The sequence below is a fragment of the Dermacentor andersoni genome, chromosome 2 (genome assembly GCF_023375885.2).
Source record: "Dermacentor andersoni chromosome 2, qqDerAnde1_hic_scaffold, whole genome shotgun sequence".
NCBI classification, from domain to species: Eukaryota; Metazoa; Arthropoda; class Arachnida; order Ixodida; family Ixodidae; genus Dermacentor; species Dermacentor andersoni.
The window spans coordinates 83,938,207-83,958,557 of record NC_092815.1 but is presented as its reverse complement, the minus strand read 5'-3'; the positions used below and the strand labels follow the sequence as shown (position 1 = coordinate 83,958,557).

Genomic DNA, 20,351 nt, shown 5'->3' with positions numbered 1-20,351 from the left:
AGGGGGGCCTCACAAAAATGTTTTCTTTACTTCTAATCTACAAAATGCACTTAAAAGAAAAGTGACACATTCATTTGTCTGAACCATTTTGCATTAAGGTTTTGGGGCAGTGTCAAAACTTGATCGTAGCAACTTCTTGATCTGAGATACAAATTACAATTCCCCCTCTTGACATTCTTGGGGCTCAGTGCTTCTATAATTTCTAATGGACAAAATATACGCAATTTTCGTCTGGTTCGCAGTTAGCTTATTTGAAAATATTGGGGAAGAATTAAAATGCCCACTTACTGCAAGCAACCCAACTCAACTAGGCAAGTGACGCTGTCAAAAAGAAGAAAAAAAAAGAAAGGCTAGCTCCTAGAGTATTTCTGTAATACTAGTTGTGGTCACTCGCAATGATGTCGAACTACGTACGAGCCATGGATGGTACTGTCGTCTGTCTTTAGCGCTCGTCTATACCAACGGTTTCCGAGCTTGGAATTTCGCGCCACTTCGCTGGTCGAAGCTTCTGCTTATCAGTTAGAGGTGTCGCCACAATCGAAATACGAACTGTTCGCGGCCGCTTCTGGATACAGAGCGTGCGCGGCGGTGTTGCACGCGTTAGTCGTGAACGATATGACCACCGTGAATATGGCACAAAGGATCAAAATCGGGTCACTCTTTGTAACATGCTTTGTGCCGACAACAAAAAATAAAGTGCTAGCAGTAACATGTCAAGTGCTTTAATTACTTTTGTTATTTGTTTATAGGTGGCGCGGCAATCTCTATACCGCAAATAATGAAGTTAATATGTGGTCATTTTCTGAGCACGCTGCGCGTGGGGGAGTGCAACCTGTGCGACGAAACCGCTCTCATGCAGACGACGCTGGTTGCGGTTGCGGCCTTCTTTCCTATCGCAAGAACCCATCGCCTGCTCCAGGCGATCGCGAAGAAAAACGCTTCTCAGTTACGCTGCTGGCGTCGGTGCAGCTCGCCCGAGCTCACGTGCTGTGATCGTGTCGTCTGCACCCGCGCGTCTGTGTGTGTATGTGTGCGTGTCTGACTCTTTGCTGGTGTGCTCCGTCTAGTCGATTCGTAGTATTTATAAATTGTAGGTTTTAAAGAACGGAAAGAAGAGGACCATGGCAAGCGCTGGAAATCCACCTTTCCCTTTCCTGAGGAAATTTGTGACCAAGAATGAAGCCGTCAAGGAGTTCCTCGCCGAGTTTTTCGGCACGTTCATCCTATATGTAAGTGTGCAAATTTTCCGTTACAATTCGTTTCTCCCAGCAATTTCGTCTCGTAATATTTTTTCTCATCAACCACGAAGATTATAAACATGTTGCACGTGATGATGAGCTAAGAAATATCAGCTCCGTGGAAAAGCCGCAAAATAAAAAAGTATTTGAATATAAAATTCACAAGTGGCTAAAACGGAGGAAATAAATTATGCCGAGCGCCCGGTAATTTATATCCGTAACGGTTAGATCTTTATTTGCGTTACAAAATATTTCTGATGTTCTATGTTTCATACTGTTATGTCCACAAAAATAGAAATGAAAATGATGTATAAAAGAAAACACTGATAATTGATATCTTATTGTTACATGTACGGGAATTTAACAGTAATAGTGCTACTATTCTTCGAAGTAGGGAATACGAAGGCATAGCAATAAGTTTCGTTTATACCCGCAATAAGAAACGCAAATGTTATTCCCCAACAGTATGTAATATATACAGACGTTTGGAAGGTGATCTTTTTCTTTTTGCAAAATTATGAGCTTATGTCACTTGCGAAGGCTTGCACTTTGGCACTAACTTGCTACCAGTGCCACATATGCGCCTGTGTGTATATGTCTTTTTTCCAATGTGCGTGAACGTGTCTGTTCTAAGTGCGCTGCTTCGTCGATGCCACATATGAACTTTGGCTCTTTGATCGATCTTGTTTTGAAATGGTTGGAACTATCTCACCTGTAGGTGTGCGACCTCGGCTACCGCATTAAAACATCGCGATTTCCTAGATATTTATTGTTAAACAAGTTTCGCTGCAGCAGTGCTGCGGCAAATTCTGACTTCGTTCAACTTCTCTAGAAACGATTGTTCGCTCTGTACAAGTTGCCGGTCTCGTATTTTCCCCAGTTCCATTTTTATCCATACAGATATTACCCGTCACATTTTCGTTTTTCTGTAGCTTTCTGTATGATCCCACCAGAGTGGTGCATCTAACATATCAGTCCAGCACACACTTTCCCTGATTGCTCATGTTTATTATTTATTTTTTCGGCGGTGTGCGTCGGCGTCCCTGTTCGGGGATCGGTTTTGATCAAAAGCCGTTACGTTTATGCGAACCATGAGATTATCTCATTTGGGGCGTTGGTCTCCAACATTCCACCAAATAATATTTGCCTGTACATTTCTCTGGTACATTTCGTTGAAAAGTCTAAGCATCTGAATTAATGCCGTCTACTTCAAAACAACTTGTAATTAACAAAGTAAAAAAAAAAAGAAAGAAAGAGAAAAAAAAAGAAACTGCTTCATCGGTCGTTGTGTGCATGCGTCGTTTTATTGGGAAAAAAGAAACAGAGGAATATTTCATTTATTTTTTGTTGGTAAATATTTCTGTCAGGACGTTCGAATACAGTCGCTGACTACAGGGCCCGGCCCCTTCTGCGTATTCTACCTAAATAGTCATTTAATATTGAACTAATATTAAAAACTCGTCATGATTTTTTTTTAGGAGAAAGGAGAAGGAAGTCCGAGGACTACTGCCACATTACCACATATAGAAATTACCGCGGCAGCCATATAGTGTCAAGCGTAAACCGAGCAATTTAGTTGACATTACCACTATACTACATATGCGACGAAGGTATATTAAATTGTACTTTAGGTGATACGAAATGCAAAGTGATTCAACGAACGTGCTAGCCGGCAAGGGTGACTCGTGAGTGAGCTCGTGTGTGATATATCGAAAAAAAAAAGAAAGAATACGTTCCTGGGTTGGTCAAACCAAGGAACGCAGTGTGCTCGGTATCGACATGTGAACGTTACCGAGTTGATGAAACCAAGCAACGCTGTGTTCAGTAGAAATGTGTGAAACGTTGCTCACGGCAGTATGTGTGCTATGGGGCTGCGATCAAATGCACCGTACTTACCGTTCGAGTTGAACGGCCATACGCGCCGCTATCGACGTTTGAAGCGTCGTTGTCCTCGAGGTTTCGTCATGACAATGCGTCACGAATGCCAGAAAGCGGAGCTTCACTCGCACAGTTTGATTTATGGGACGCGACGCGGTGACCTTACCGGACATCACATTTACGGTTAATTAAGATTATACCGCGATAATACACCTTAACTACCAATACCTCACAGCGAAGACTTACGCGCATTAATAAAAATCATATTAATTTGAGTTTCAGCAGTTGGATAATCTGTGGTAGCATTTGCCGATGTTGTTGTATTTGTCGGAATTTCAGGATATAAGCGTTTCCATTGCACCTGGACACGGAGGCCAATTCTCCCTGAAGAACTTGAGCTGTACACTACTACCACCACCACCACCACCACCACCACCACTACTACTACTACTACTACTACTACTACTACTACTACTACTACTACTACTACTACTACTACTACTACTACTACTAATAATAATAATAATAATAATAATAATAATAACAACACCAACAAGTAGTAGAAGTAAGAAAAAAGAAAGGAATCAGCAAACACGTACGCGATATAGTGCACATGGCGTAAGCGACGCAGTTATCAGCGGAGTATATCTGAGCTGAAACTAAAAACGCGAGTGCTGATTTCCTGAGATTGTGGTCGTCTTGCGTTTCTGAGCATCTCGAAATGTGAAAGCAAAAAAGAGATGCGTACAGGCGGCTTTGAATTGTGCGCTCAAAAAAGAACAAAACGTTAGCAGGAACTTCTGAAAGGCATATTAACGTGACAGCGTTAAGGGCCCCGTGTCGCCGAAAGTCTGGTGCCGGCGTTGCGCGTCCAGCGTCGTCCGTCGTTTCGGCAAAAATCATTACGAACCATGCAAACCCAACCACGCAGACCCTCTGTGTAGCGCAAAAATGTTGCTGAACTATTTGAATTTCTCAAAACAAAATACGTCAGGAAAATCGTAAAGTACGGCTTACACACAACCTACAGACATGGTAGCGTCGGATTGTAATTTGAATATACGAGAAAACATAATTCTGTTACGCGGAAACTCAAACACAAACCCCTTTTCCAGCGTTTCTACTATTCATAGATCGGCCACGGCGTGCGAGTTTTGCGCGCGCATATCTCGGAGGCCACGGTGCGGCGCGCCTGGTTTCTTGCAACACCTCCAAATGGCGTTCACCGCCGCATCGTGGCCCACGCAAGCGGCCGCGTTTCTACCAGAAAGTACGCCTTCGTGCAAAGCGTTCGCCGCCTGCGTTTCCCGGTAAACATTACGGTTACATAAGCTGCAGATGCCGGGAAGCGTGAGAAGCAGTCAGGGATCTTTTTTTATTAGGATGAATTTTTATTACGCTTCTTCTTTCGAAAGAAAACTCCGACAGCAAATACTAGGGTAGCAAAAGATAATATTTATTGAAGGAACACATGATTTCTTTAAATCCTTAGGCAGAAACGTAGGGGTGTGTGAAAATTCCGAACTTTCAAATAACGCATCGAATAGTGTCATATTCATTCAGTCTTCGAATCAAATAGTCACTATTCATATGTGCGTTTGTCTTTCGATTACTTTTCGAATATTTCAAAACGTCAGCTGCACCCAAATAAACATACAGTTGGAGCAAAAGAATATGGTAAATTTTCACGCCCATGGGCATAAAACATGAGAACTTGCGTAGTGGATTAGGCTGCCTCACTTAGGTAGCCGTACTTCACACGCTGTACAGCGATCATTCGCACACTCTGAAGAGCCATATGCATGCGAAGAAACTGCTTGTTTGCTGCTAATGCTCCATTTGTGTTTCTTAATAAACAACGCTTCGTAACGTACTGTCTAATGACAGAAACTTGCTAACTTTAAGAATACTGGGATGTGAACATTGTTTTATATTAACTGTGACAACTGCTATTTATTACTCGATAACTATTCGAAAATATGCGACATTCGACTCGATTCGTATTCGGCCTCAAAAATCACTATTCGCACACCCCTACGGAAAGGTGCACAGGCACTGTGTATACAAAATATCCTCCTCCTCCTCCTCCTCCTCCTCCTCATCATCATCATCATCATAATAATAATAATAATCATCATCATCATCCGTAGCAGCGCATGGGGCTATGAGAGACGCCGTATAGCTGAGAGCTTTTGATTTATCTTGGCCATCTATATGGGGGATCTGTAACGGGCATTTAAATCTAATGACGAATTCGGCAAGTTCGGCGCCCCAGTGCGCCGTTTCGTCCATTCATCGTCGCCTCAGGGTTGCCCCGGTGCGCGCCGGTGCGACTTGCCGAATTCACCACAAGTACGCACGCGTTTTCGCATTCAGCCCCCCACTGAACGCCGCTGCAACGGCACGGAGATAAGCACGCGACCTGAACGCAGCAAGGTCTGAAGAAAGACCGCAGTCAAATGTAGCACCTAAAAAATCGGCAGTATATTTCGTGCTGGGCAAGGAAGGAAGGAAGGAAAAAGAGAAGGAAGGCAGGGAGGTTAAACAGTTTAGCCTCACCGGTTTGCTACCCTACACATGGGAGCGGGATGGGGGGGATGAAAGATGGGGAGAAGAGATAGAGAGCACATAACACGGCACACACATCGTTGCTGGGCAAAGAAATGCTTCGGGTAACCGATCTACTGAGACAGGATTGACAGGGTGACTCTGTCGTACTGCTTACTCCCAAGCTGCGCCGGCGCAATTATTGCGAATGTTTCCGAACGATCATTATTTCTTTCCGTTGGCGGGTACTTTTTTAGGCGTAGGCTCTGTGGATTGAAATATAGCAGATACGCAAGCATCTTGCGCTCTGACAGATTTTTAGGTGGTTGACTGACATTCTATAGGGTATTTTTTTTAGATGGACCACTGCTTTAAAAATTGACTATGGCAAATATCGCAATTCTAACACTTGAGCTAGATTCTATGATGACGCGGCCATTACTTTTACGAGAGATCGAATGCTTAATTGAATAATTAACATAATTACACGAATTAATTTTATATTAAATTACTTTACGGAACGAGTTCTGAGGATGGCACCAGTTTCGAGATGTGCGCCGTCAAAATTGCTGTAAAAAACGGTGTTCCACTAATTTTCTTTAAGAAAACACCGTTTTATGCATAAAAGTAACTGGAACGCCAATGCATATGGTCAGACGCTTCGAGAATTAATATATGGAAACTGGTGCAGTCCTGAGAATTTGTTCCAAGTGGATACGTCTTGCGAGCTCACCGTCTACAATTCGTAAATTGCAGTGTTTGCCGTAAAATAAAAGTTAATTTTTGTGATTACGTTAATTATTCAGTTAAGCCTTCTGGTTTCTCGTAGACGTAATGGCCGCCTCATCGAGTAATTTAGCTCAAGAGTCAGAACTGTGCTATCTCCCACAGGCAATTTTCAAAACTTGGGTGTAGCTAAAAAAAAAAAAAAGTAGAGATTCCTGCTATAATGAATGTCTTTTTATGCGTTTAGAGAGTGTGAATACGTGCGCAGACAGTCTATATACTCATCATCAAGGCAAATATTAGGAGGAAGCTTTCTGTATACTGTGCATTGAAGATGCTGAATAGAATGGAGGCAAAAGGGCACGCAAACGTCGTTAAGCCTCCACCCGTCGGTAATGCGTCACTGTCTTCGTATAGAACAAGGACAGCGCAAGCTAACCTTACGAAACACGGAAAACTGCAGGCATATACATTCATTAACAGCCTGCTACAGGAAGGCGGGTGGCGCCACGCCAAATGGGACTTTCTTCCTCCTGCGCTCCTCTTGGTCCTCGGAAAGCGCTGATCCTAAAAGCGAGGCAAAAGATTACGAATTATAGATAAGCGGTGCGCGCCGACAGCCACACATGCGCGTGCACGCACGAAAAGATAAAAAAAAATAATAATAAGAGAGGTGGTTTGGGAAGAGAAGCCCCGTTTGTGATGCAATGTTAAACAGTTGGATGGCAGTACAGAGTAGTCTCAAGAAAGAATGCCCTCTTTCATTTTTGTTTTGTTTCGTTTTTGGTTAACCATTTTTTATCGCCTAATCTATGGACAACTGTACGCACTCGTGAGTTCCCCGAAAGAAATTTCCACCAACCTTGAGCACAGAGAAGAAAAACATAAGTTTCTGGGGTCACGTGCGCAGAATCCACTGTTGGCATCAACGAGCTTCAGTTGTTCCTTAAGCGTCTGCAACATTAATAATCTCCCACTAAATAAAGGAACTTTACAAAGAAGAGCGCTTGCAACTTTACGAATATCCTAGGAAACAGATTAAAATCATGGTTTGCTGTTTAGTTCGTTATGAACGCGCGCATTGCCCTGGAACTAAAGCGCGAATTGTCAGTTTCGCCCTAAAGCGAAACACTGAAAGTGATAAGATTGTGCGTTGCTCTGAAAGCGGCTCGGAAGGCTGGCGTGATGAGTAGCTTGCCAGCCGCGTCGCGTGTCGATGGTGCACGAGATGAGACCGAAGGAAAGCCGTCGGAGTTGGTCAGCGTCGAAAGAAAGGATCACATAAGTTCCGCTTGGCGTTCACCACCCCATGTACGGTGTAATGTGGCCACAACCATAGAGTTTCTCACTATAGCAGAGGGAAATCTGGCGCCACCGTATATGGGAGTTTCTTAAGGGGCGCTGTAACGTCATGGAAATGACGGTAAATGTGTCTGTGAGGCTTGTGTTGGCTGGTGTTGTAAGAGGCTTGGGTCTAAAATGTGCATATGGCTACAAAATAATGCGTTCTTAAGGTAAAATCTTATAAAAGGTATTTTTTTCGCCCGTATTAGATTTTCCCGTTTTCTCACAATGAATGACCAAGCGAAGAAAAGCAAGAACAGACGACAAACTGTTCCAGAGCGAGCGCGAATCTTGTCTGTCCTCCAACTTTAGCAGCCCGCTCATACTTTTTACGTTTCATATAATTGTACATCCCATAACAAGTCCCAATAATAAAACAAAACATGTTGGGTAATAATAAAGCCAAAACAGCTTTTTACGTGCTTTTTCACTTGGAAATTAATCACTGTGACAGACGGAACGGTGCTTGCCAGGTGCGTCTTCAAAGTGTCCTGGCCCTCTGAGAACGATGCCAATCCGAAGTCACACTATATCAGCATTCTCATGCTGATGCATTCCCGTGCAGCGCAGCAGCGCCAGATTTCTCTCTAGGTAATATAGTGAGAAATTCTATGCTCACAGCCGATGCTCAGCAGGAACGCTGATGTGCGCGCGCGCAAAGGTTGTTACTATACCCTCCGATGACTGCTGCAAAGTATTAAACAATGTATCTGTGTCATTCTTTCCTGTCGTATCACCCCATGCTTATCCTGACATCCAGTTTGCTGATTACATTTCTTGGAACCCAGTTTCTTTTGATGCTCTTAGCATTGTTAGTGTGATTACAAAGCTAAAAAATATCTTCTTGTGCAGGAATTGATCGTATCAATTGCAAATTTCTTAAAAAAGCATGATGACGTATTCGTCTTTAATACTGTCACACATTTTTGCTCAGTCACTAGAATCATCCATCTTGCCTAATGATTGGAAAGGAGGGAAAGTGGTTCCACTGCATAAATCAGGTCCCACTGACTCTCCATTTAATTATAGGTCCATATTATCAACCGGCGTACCCTCTAAGCTCATGGACCATGTAATTTACTCGCATCTTATTACTTTTCTGGAATCAAACTCGTTTTTCACTAGCTGTCAGCATGGTTTTAAGAATGTTTTTTCATGTGGCACTCTGATCTTCTTAATGACTTATATATAATGACTTATGAGTATGACTTATCAGTATGACTTATGAGTATAATGACTTATTTGGTGCTACAGACAAAGGACTAACAATAGACTGTATATTCTTGGATTTCGCAAAGGCTTTCGGCTCTGTGTCTCACGGGTTGCTTTTCCTTAAGTTGCGTAAACTTAATATCGATTCTAATATCTTGCGCTGTGGACTGAATGCTTTCTTTCTAACCGCTTCCAATATGTATACCTGCTCACGGACATGACTCTTCGATCGCTTTCGTGCAGTCTGGTGTATCTCAGGGGCCTGTTTTGGGTCCACTGCTCTTTCTAATTTTTATTAATGACCTCCCCGAGTTCATTACTTCTTATATAAAACTTTTCGCCGATGACTGCATAGTTTACTGCGTCGTCACTAACACCTCTGATCATGCTGCCCTGAAATCCGACCTTGCCGCCATATATTCTTGGTGCTGCGATTCTTAAATGACCCTTAATATTTATAAATGTAAAAGCATGCCTGTCTCACGGACTTCCTCTTGTCCTGTTTCTTTCAACTACACCCTCAATAACACACCATTAGCCTCTCGCAGCATCTTGCAAATATATTGGTACGTATATCGCTAGTAATCTCTCGTGGAACGTATACATCTCCAATACATATTTATAACGCCCACCGCACGCTCGGCTTCATACGTCGCAATTTTTCCATTGCGAATGTTCACGTTGAGTCACAACTTTATAAAACATCGGTACGTCCAAAGCTCGAATATGCCTGCTCTATTTGGGACCCTAGTCAAGCTAATCTAACAAATCTTCTAGAAACACTCAAGAAAAGGGCCGCCCGTTTCATTTTATCAAATTATGCACGTCACGCAAGCGAATCATCAATGAAACTGACGATCGGTTTGCCAGAACTTGCAGCACGTCGTAAGTTCAGGCGCTTGTGCCTCTTTCATAAGATTTACTACACTAATCCCTTTCCTAAAGATGAGTTCTTTCTTCGCCCACTCTACATTTCACCTCGCATCGATCACCAAATGATAGTACAGGTACCACCATGCAACTCCAACTCTTACTTTCAATCATTTATACCACGCACTGTCGACGACTGGAACCACCTTCCCGCCTCCATTGCTGCCATCTGTGCCGCCACTAACTTCAAGAGGATTGCCAACGACTGCATATTTACTCGCCACTCCTCTCTGCCATGCTCCCGGGCCTTGAGAGTATGTTAATAAATAAATAAATAAGTAAGTAAATAAATAAATAAATAAATAAATAAATAAATATGTATATTCCACGTCTTGTTATATGACACATGCGGTATATGCGGGTTATATTGCCACACCATTCTATCAATAAAGTTGCTCCTACCTTCTTTCACATTCTTGGAAAAGTTATTCCTCGGAATATTGAGAATGAGGGCCTACAAACAAATGTCATGAAACAAAACACCACAGCGTATGCGTTTTATCTTAAATCGTCTCAGACTTAAATATTGTAAGTGCGAAAAATAACAGACACCTGAAAATTATATTCTCTTTTTCTTTCTTGGCGCGGTTGCGCACTGCCTCCGGGATCGGCCCACGCAAGAGGCCGCGTTTCTACCAGAAAGCTCGCCTTCGTGCATAACGCTCGCCGCCAGCGTTTCCCGGCCAACATTACGGTTACATAGGCTTCAGTTGCCGGGAACTGTGAGAAGCAGTCGAGCACTGCGCACGCCCGCACGCGCGTCACCGAACATGCTGGAATTCAAAGAGATTCGTATTCAGGAGAAGCTGTCCAATTGCTCCAGGATGGCCAATTCGTGTTCTGGCGAGCGGGTGTCTTCGCTTCGGGGGTCTTTCCCATCGTGTGCTTGCTCGGAGACTACACCGTCAGTGACAGGTCACTGACATGCCGAATGCAGAGGCAAATGCTCCCGCCGAGTTGAAATATTGTGCACACGTGCAGGAGAATTGCTTCAATTGATTCTCTCTCTCATTCCGCGTCCTTTCCTTTGCTCTCGCGCTATGTCGTGTCGTGAACCTTTTCACCACGGCGCAAAAGAAGCGAGTGGGAAGAGGGGGGGGGGGGAGGCGGTATAGGTGTAGGGATGTATCACATGCAATTGCGATATAGCTCACCTCTGTGGGAGGAAATAGCTCATGTCACTCGCTGTTTTCTGAACTGCGTCTTCTCGGCTGACTGGCTGCGGTGGCTTAGCGGGCTTATAGTCGTCGTCTTTATCGTGCGCGCCCGCTTTTTCTTCTCGTTTTTTTTTTCGCGCTGCGACCTCTTTCATAATGAAGCCTTCGGGGTTCGTTGTCCTAAACTGCAATGAACGCGGATGCCCGTCCGAGGTGAGCTCTGTGAAATCCTCGGTTGTTCCATGAGCACGTGTACGTGGGCGTTGGCTCTCGTCTATCAGTGAGCAGCAGCGGCAGCATCGGTGCCGTCAGCAAGCGTTCTTCTACTGTGCCCTCTAACGCCTTCGGGAATGAGTCTCGCACCGAAGTCTCATGAATAATTCTGCGTGACGTCCGAGGTGCTGCGGCATGCGCGACTATAGAAGATCGGCATGATGAAATGGGTAGTTCCAACGCTCCGCGGAGCACACACGCTTGCGACATTATGACACTGGCAAAAAAAAAAAAAAAAAAAAAAAAAACCGGCTATAGCTTCCGAGCAACGAGTTGCTAGATGCCGGTTAGCGCGCGCTTGTGTGTATTTAGCGACCGCGGTTCCGCGAGCGTATAGCAACGTGAAACATTATCACCGCGGTGCTGCCGGATGCTTCGCGAAGCTTCATGCTTTGCGAAGCTGCTCCGCACGCAATGACGAGTCGAACAGTCGAGGAGAGTGAAAGAAGGAAAGGTGCAAAATTAATTGCCACTGTAGAACATTAGTAGAATGAACTAACACAGGGCCCCTTAACAATATCCTGCGACATTCTTCTCCGACGCAGCAATTTTAACTCGGCCTAAACGAGGGGAAGCTTCATTACTCACAGCGGTGACGTCACGCTCGGGATTGAGACTCGTGCAGTGGAGCCGGGGCCACGTCGGCGAGCCCAACAACGGCTCCTTTCGCGTTTGCTCTGCTGTTGTGTTCGTCGTGTAAATGTCGGCCTAAAAACCTATCTTCATTGGTATAGGAGCACACCTGCCTTCTTTGCATTCATTTACGTTCCCTCGGCATGTTCTCATCGCAAGTTCATCAAATAAAGTACCGTCAACGCCGTGCGAACGGGACTCAGTTCGCACTTAGCGCTCAGTGCAGTGAAGTCACGCTTTCGGGTCGACATTTCAGTAGCGAGTAACGTGATAAACTATGGAACGTGCTAACTGTTGCGCCGATTTGTAGCAACGATTCATAGAATACCGAGCCGCGCCTTGAAGGTGTTACTTCCAGGCGACCCCTAGGTATTAATTGTCAGGGCGCGTTTTGGGCTCTCGGCCTCCTACTCGGGGATCTAAAGCCCTGCATCGTGAATGGGTTGTTGGGGGCATCCGCGAAACTGGAAATGTGTGAAAGGGTCCGGTGTTCTTATTATTTATTTATTTGTTTATTTATTTATTTTTTGTTTATTCTTTGTTTTATTTATTTATTTGTTTGTTAGTACGCCGGCGAACGTGTTCTGTTCTCCCGCGCTTACCAGAACCTAGTGTTGGTGATCTCGAGTTACGCAATTCCGGGAGTTTTGGCGTAAATGTATGTGCAAGTGCTTCCGAAGGCCTGAGTCACGAGTTTTCTGCAGAAATAACTTGAAGGAAGCTCTGGTGCTATAGTGCATGCCGAAGCTGGGACAGTTCGGTCGGCATGAGAATTGTATGGGTATGGCAAAATGGTCTGTACTTCGTCCTTCTGTCTTCAAGCGGCCTTGCGACTTTGCAAATTGACCATTTGCAACGAAATGTTCCGCCATATAATTGCGGCAATCCGCAGTGCTTACGCGTGGGCGCAGAGTCTATTTGCGCTGCTGTGTGTACAAAATTGGGTGGTTGGAAATTTAAAAAAGATAAAGCGTGGCCAAAAAAAAAAAAAAGGAACGCCACAAGAGCATTTGAAGCCACAAGCACGAAGATTAAACAAATCCATGTGTACTAACGATCTTTCCCAATTGCAGCTAAACGTTCACAGTGCCAGAGTAGTCTGTAGTACAATGTTTTGCAGGGACGGCCACGGCGGCCGCATTTCGAAGGGGGCGAAATGCGAAAACACCCGTGTATACTTAGATTTAGGTGCACGTTAAAGAAGCCCAGGTGGTCCAAATTTCCGGAGTCCCCCACTACGGCGGGCCTCATAATCAGGTCGTGGTTTTGGCACGTAAAACCCCATATATATATTTTTGATATAGTTGTAGGGAACTCTATGCGTTGCAGGGCCCTTTCAGAAGCGGCTTTGCACAAACCGCGGTGAAAGAACGCGTAACGCGGGAGAATGCGTGAGAGAGGTTAAACGCGCAACTTCTCGTGCAGCAGCTGGCCGCTCTGTTCACGCAAAGTCTTCACAACGAAACGAACGCGTGCGCTCGTATATATAATAGTACTCGCCACACAGCTGGGTGCGAGTTAGCTGAAGTCCGCCGTATGCATTCGATCTACTGCGGACAGTTTTATGCACTGCCGTAGCGTTTACGGCCATGCACAAAGGGCTGCAGAAAAAAAAAAAGAAGAAAGAAAACGAACGCATAGCTGTCGCCGTCAGCTACACGTATGTTATCTCTGAGGCTGTGTACAGCATGCATTGAGCAATGCAGCCAGAGTTGGTCTGTCTCTTTCTCGCGGCCAGTGCAAGAGATTTATTGAAGTTGTGGGAGCTGGAGGCGCATTCTAAGGGAGAATGTTGAACTGGTATAATAACTGGGATTGTCGCGCGGTCCCGTGACCGTGACCATTCTTACCGAGCGAAACATAGGTTGTGTACCTATAGCGCGGACTCGTGGGCGATTCGATTTGCCGGTACTGCATTAGCTGTAACCGTATGAGCGAGAACACAGAACGACAATTTCACGCAACGGAACCCACCGCGGTGCATTATGGTGTCCCGCTCTGTCAGTTTGCCGTTGCGAGTTTGCGCTTTACCGTTATAGCCAATGCAACTATTATATACTGCTCCACTCATCGACGTGCTATGCCGCTAACTCGAACGCGGCAAAACGCTTGTTGTACTAGGCGAGCAGTTTGCGCGATGCGTCTTCGTCTGCCACCCGAGAGCCAAGGTGTCACGTGACGTCGTCGCCTCGCGCGATTACGAGCGGGCACGGCGAGCCTCGAACAATGACCACTCGAGGAGGGGGACGGGCGCCGCGTATCGCGAAATGTTCCTCAGCGCGGCCGCCGCTCGATTACGCCGACGATGCGGCGACAATTCGCGGCCGAGAAGTAGCGTGCAGCCAAGTTTTTATTACGTGAGAGGTTTTACAACATTCTCCCACATCGAGAGCGTACACGGGCAGAATGATAATTACAGCGAAGATGTCAGCCTCTCACTCGGTAGTCGGCATTTTTCGCGTCCGTCCGTTATCATCATCGATTATCATCATTAGCAACGCTCTTACCCCTCTAAGCAAGCAAAAAATCGGATGGCTCATGCACCTCGTGATGCAGAGGCCACAAGCACTCCGGCAAACTGAAGTGAACCGTACGTACGTTCGTTGGAATAACGCATCCAACGCGCAGAACAACGTACGTTTCAATGAAGGGAAACCTCAAAACAAGCAACTGTCATCATCAGCAATGGCTCATACCCATGCATGTAAGAAAGACTGTGAGCATGATCACCGCGTGCTCACCGTCATTCATGGTGCGGACGGTGATGCGACGTCCACTGCGAAGCTCCGTTTCCAGCCGTGGTACCCCGCACCTCCCACCAATATGTTACGGGGATGTTACGAGTATAGAAAGACTATAGCTACAATATATATAGAGGGTGAGTCAGAGTGGTTAAGATGGCTGACCACCAACAACAGGCAGCAGCCAGCGTCTCCGATCTTCTTCGTCCTCTCTCTTCTTTCATCCTTCCGTAACAAAATCATAATCATCACCGAGCATCTGGAGTAGTATGTCAGGCGAACAGCCAGGCTATCTCCAGTATATCATTAAAGCTTGTTCATGCATTAATTGAAATCACCCTAGAACAATACACAGAACAGCACACGTTTCAATATAGAACAAACTAAAACCAAACATCCGAACCATCAATATAGCATTGCATAACCCCTCCAGCAATTGTGGTGAAGCTTTTGTAACAGCTACTTTGGGCATCAACTTTCGCGAGACAGAAATGACGAGTGCCTTTTTTTTTCAACGTGGTCTCGGATCTGTGACAGTTTTATGGGCGTCGCTTATATAGAAGAGGCCGGACATTTTTGCTCTAACATGCTGAAGTTTCTTATACGTTCCTGTAGATGTGTTCCTTACGGTTTCGTTATAAATTGCTTGCTATGGAGAGATTGTCGTGCTGCATACCTGGGCTGCTTCGTCTTTTATTAAAGATATTTCGTAAACACTTCTCACCGAAGTGTGCAAGCTTCGAGAGGTGATCAAGATGAGATGAGTGTACGCAATTGAATTTTTCACCACACGGTGTTATTGATTGAGCACTGAGTGTTCAAGGTGGAGCTTGTGTTCTGTACGCGTGCGTTAAATTTCGATTTTCTGTTTTAACACGAATAAAATGCTGTCAATTTGGAATCGGAGTAGACCAGATTCTAGCTTTCAATCGTAGAATGTCTCCGATGTACGAATTCATGGGCGACTACGGGTTTTCTGCGTATTTTTTGACAACGCGCTCAACAGGCTCGCGTGGCGGCTGTCTGTACCAATGGCTTCAAACGTCCTTCGTTGTTAAAGTAGTGTCTGTTCCTGATAAAAGATTATTTACTGCTACAGAAGGCGGCGTTGTTGTGTGGAGAAGGTAAATGCGCAAACTTGTAATAAAAACGCACACTATGCAGTCTATAATGAAAGTGAGCCCCCGACGTACGCAAGTGATCAGTCGATTCTCTGAACGCATTACTCTGGACCTATATCTTGTTCACATGACGTGCAACTAGAAATGGCCACAATATCATCTTTGATTGGATAACTGCACACTGTGGCGTGATAGGGAATGAACAGGCAGACGCTAAAACGAAAACTGCTTTAAATAATGCTTCTGGAGTACGCATTGCGTTCTGACGAACAGACACAAATGGCCTAATCTGTTGTGTAATACGCAACTCTACGTCGGAGAACTGGACTCTACCAGATCCACGACACAAGCGAGCGCATAAATGGGAACCAGAAATGAAATTACGTATGCCTCACAAGCTCAAAAGAAGGCAAACAAGCATGGAGCACCGGATTCGCTTAGGTGTCGCATTCACCAAGACAAGTGCCAGAAACACTTGATCGCATATGTGGCGTTTGTCCCGCGTACGCACAAGAACGACAGCAACTGGTGTCTTCTATCGCAAGCGTCGATAAGAGGCCACTATCAGACGAGTTTCTTTTGGCTCCTTGGCCTGATGCAAACATTGCAGTCTTGATTACAAGCGCCGCTATAGTCTTTCTACAAGCCACTGGGCTAGACGCATCGCTTTAGAGATGCCACAACGTTGTGAACATGTATATACGCACCTCCTACTTATAGCGATCATCATCATCATCATTCATCAGCCCTTTTTCTCCCCGTCGCTTTTCCCAAGTGTAGAGCAGCAGGCCAGAGCAAGCTATATATAGCTCAGGCCGACCTCTCTGCCTTTCTGTAAATAAATTGCTAGCTCTTTATATCTATCTTGTTCACATGGTGTACTATACATTCTTCCATCCCTCATCCTCATCCCTTTCCATCATCTTAACTCACCTGAATTAATTCAAACTCATATTATTAGTATTTCCTAACTAACATTGCTCTTTCGTGCTATATTGTCTCATTTCCTGAATTTCATATTTTTGCAGTTCTGCCTTTTATACGTGTACTTTTATTTGTTACCATGCCGCTGCTGCTTGGGCCACACGTCCTGCAGTATGATGTAAATAAAATAAAAAATCTCGCGGCACTGGCTTGGGCAGAGCAAGTTTCGGCCCTCGGACACGAGGAACATGACTGCTCCCCGCTGTGTCAGACTGCACAGCGCATCCCCATGCGGAGATTGCACGTTTCGCTCTGGGAACAAGCGCGCGGGCGCATGTCGTGCACACAGGAACACCCGCAGTCCCGAATGAACATAGGCACGGAAACGCTTGCGCCACTTAGAACACTGACGTTGCGTAACCGATCGGCGGGAGGCATTCTGTCCCTTTGATTGTTCTCTTTCTTCTTCTTTCTTTTCTTTGAAGGAGGGGGAACACCGGGCAGAAAACAATAGGTTAAGTCGTTGAGCGAGGCTTCGCAGCATATACGAAGCATGGGGCAAAAAAAAAATGCGCGCTCGCGGCTTGAGTTGCACATGGGACAATGCACGCATAAGTGTCGCAGATGCGAAGCCTGTTGCGTGGCCGTTGCAAGCATGGAATACTTGTATACACCGTATACCCAGCGGCACTTCCGTCCTGCGGGGCGCCGTGCGGGCGTCAATGCGTGCATCACATATCTGCGACCACCGCCCGCGCGAGGTTCCCTCTATCGCAGACGGTGTTGCGCGACGTGCGAACGGCGAACGCCTGTGCGTTATTGGCAAGCATCACCTGAGAGGCGCCCGCTGCCGGTCGCCGTTGCGCTGAGAATTCGTGCTGGCACCCCGTCCTCGCCTCTCTGCGTACTTGCTCGTCGCAATGAATAACTCGTATATCGCTCAATAGGCGGAGTGTGTATATATAGATGTATATATACATAACCCGCCGTGGTTGCTCGGTGGCTATGGTGTTGGGCTGCTGAGCACGAGGTCGCGGGATCGAATCCCGGCCACGGCGGCCGCATTTCGATGGGGGCGAAATGCGAAAACACCCGTGTACTTAGATTTAGGTGCACGTTAAAGAACCCCAGGTGGTCAACATTCCCCGAGTCCTCCACAACGGCGTGCCTCATAAACAGAAAGTGGTTTTGGCACGTAAAACCCCATAATTAATTATATATATATATATATATATATATACGCCCGTACGCATACAGCGCTGACTGACAACTGTACCTTTATTCGAAGAAGCCCCTTGTATGCAACAAGTAATCGACTATCCCGGTATCATGAACCAAATAAACCGACCTTTTCCTTGTGACCTTTTTTTTTTTTTGTTCAGGGCCGGCTTGTTATGTAACGTTTAGTATACTTGTTGTATGAGAAAAAGAATAGGTGTCTACGCCTTAAACCGTCAAAATTTCCTAAATATCACGTATCAAAAAAAAAAAGAAAAAAGAAGAAAGCTCGACAATCCATTTTTTGGGAACTGCATATCACATATGGGTCATTCCACGCCAAATCAGCCGACGTTTTTTCGACAGTCACAAACATAGTTGAAAAGAATTTCCAAATGCTTGTTAAGTTGGAAACGCATTCCTAACGTTTATATCTCTTATCAAACATTTTATAGCATTTTGGACAATATTTATTGTTCTTGCCCAGCTAAGCTACAAGGCACCAATCAAATTTTTTTTTCAGAGGCATGTTGTATGATAAAGACATTCAGATTGTGCGTATGGCAAGGAAATGAAATGGTGTGACTGCCAAAACTGTCAATTTTTCAAATATTTGAATACTTCGAGTGCTTTCGACATAGGAAAATTCGAGTAAAATTGCAAAGTTTAAATTTTTCGCTGGGAACGCAGAAAAATTCAGAAGGCACAAATCAAATACGGAATGGCAGCCCGGTTGACACATAGTGTAGCGGTAAAATATTTGAAGGTTTTAAGGTTTGGTGTCTCCTGAAATATAATTGTAAAAGATTTTTTGAAATGGTTCGTACGTGGATCGCGCAGACAGCACATATATATGAAGCCCTGCTATCTAGCAAGAAGAAAATGTTGATAAATTAAGCCAGAGAAGCTATTCAACAATGGTCTTTTTCTTTTATCGATACGAAGACAAGTGACATCAACCGTCGCAGCCTCGACTCATTCTTTTTTTTTTCCATGAATGCGAAAACGGGAAGTCAACCACATCTGAGTACATCGGCCTGAACAGGGCACATATGAATTTTGTAGCCAAGCATATTTTTTCACGCTCGTGCAGGCTTTCAGTTGTAATTATGAAGGCAATCGGCTAAACCTTCAAAGCTTCAGACATATTTGGGTTGTACTATATCAACCGGACTACCATGCTGTATTTCTTTTGTGCCTCCTGGTTCTTTCTGCGTTCTGATCAAAAAGGAAAGAAAATCTAAGATTTGCAATTTTTCTTGCTTTTGCTGCTGCCAAAAGCACTCGAAGTATTCAAATATTTGAAACATTTACTGTTTCGGCAGCCACACCAGTTCATTGCCTTGCCGTATACACACCACCAGAACGACTGGATCATACAATGTACATTTGAAAAAAAAATTGTTGATTGATATCTTATAGCTCAGCTGGGAAGAAAAATAAATTGTCGCCAAAATGCTGGAATTGTCTTTTATTTTTTGGCAAGAAGAATTTGGCATTTGGAATTTTTTTTGGCAGGAAGAAGAGAACGAGTTTCTAACTTAAAAATATATGTGGAAATATTTTTCAGCTATATCTGCGATGTTCAAAAAAAAAACTCTTGTTAATTTAGCAGTAAGGTAGAAAGATGTGCAGGTGGGAAAGGATGCATACTTATTAATCAGCGCGAAAACAACGGAAGACACATAGTTACAAGGACTGGTTGATTTAGCGTGGAGTGACCACTATGCCTTGTTATGGAAACAACGTGAACGTCGATCTCTCTCTCTCTCCCCTTATTAACCGTACTTAAGTGGATCCTAGTACACATATGTGGCGCCAGCTGTTCGTCTTCTCTGGCATAATAGTTGTGCTCAGAATGGTACTCACCGAAACAATAAAAAAATAGAGCGGGGGGGGGGGGGGGGCAAATCACTTGTAAAGTTCACGTACACGGAACATTAATGTTCGCAAAAGATAAACGTTCTTGCACAGTTGAAAATGAGGTCTAGCGTACACGGGCAAGAGTCACAAAAACACCGAGAGCACAAGGAAATACGTCGGAACCAGCCGAACGAATAAGAATGGGATTTCGAGCGTGCCAGGAATTCCGCCAAAAGATAGCGAAAGTAGACATCTGCGCTTTCTTTTCTGTTAATTTCTTAAACTTGCGTGGGCACGCATTCAATTAACGAAGCATCCATATTAAGTACACGCGTACGCCAGGGTTGGATTTAGGTAGAGATGCTGTAGATGGCTTCCGAAGTTATGATACATACAGTAACTCTATAGCTTTGGTGGGCAGCGAGCGCCACCTTTGAACACCAGTCCGTGGTTTACGGCGACGCTTCGTTACGTGGTAACGATCGCAGCGCCAGGCATGTCGACAAGGAGTCGACAGCACACAACACGCGCGAAGGGAGGTTCCGA

General features: G+C 44.9%; 1 protein-coding gene across 2 annotated transcripts in view; it reads left to right on the top strand.

Annotated features, from left to right (window-relative positions):
• The first annotated feature begins 880 nt into the window (after positions 1-880).
• The window catches only part of LOC126541743 (aquaporin-9-like), an 87,073-nt gene continuing 67,602 nt past the window's right edge, over positions 881-20,351 (top strand). The window contains exon 1 of one of the 2 annotated variants that reach the window (XM_050188655.3): positions 881-1,229. In XM_050188655.3, coding sequence (XP_050044612.1) covers positions 1,122-1,229 — 108 coding nt within the window. In that variant the 5' untranslated portion in view covers positions 881-1,121. The remainder of the gene's footprint in view (positions 1,230-20,351) is intronic. The other variant, XM_050188656.3, reaches the window with a different exon arrangement.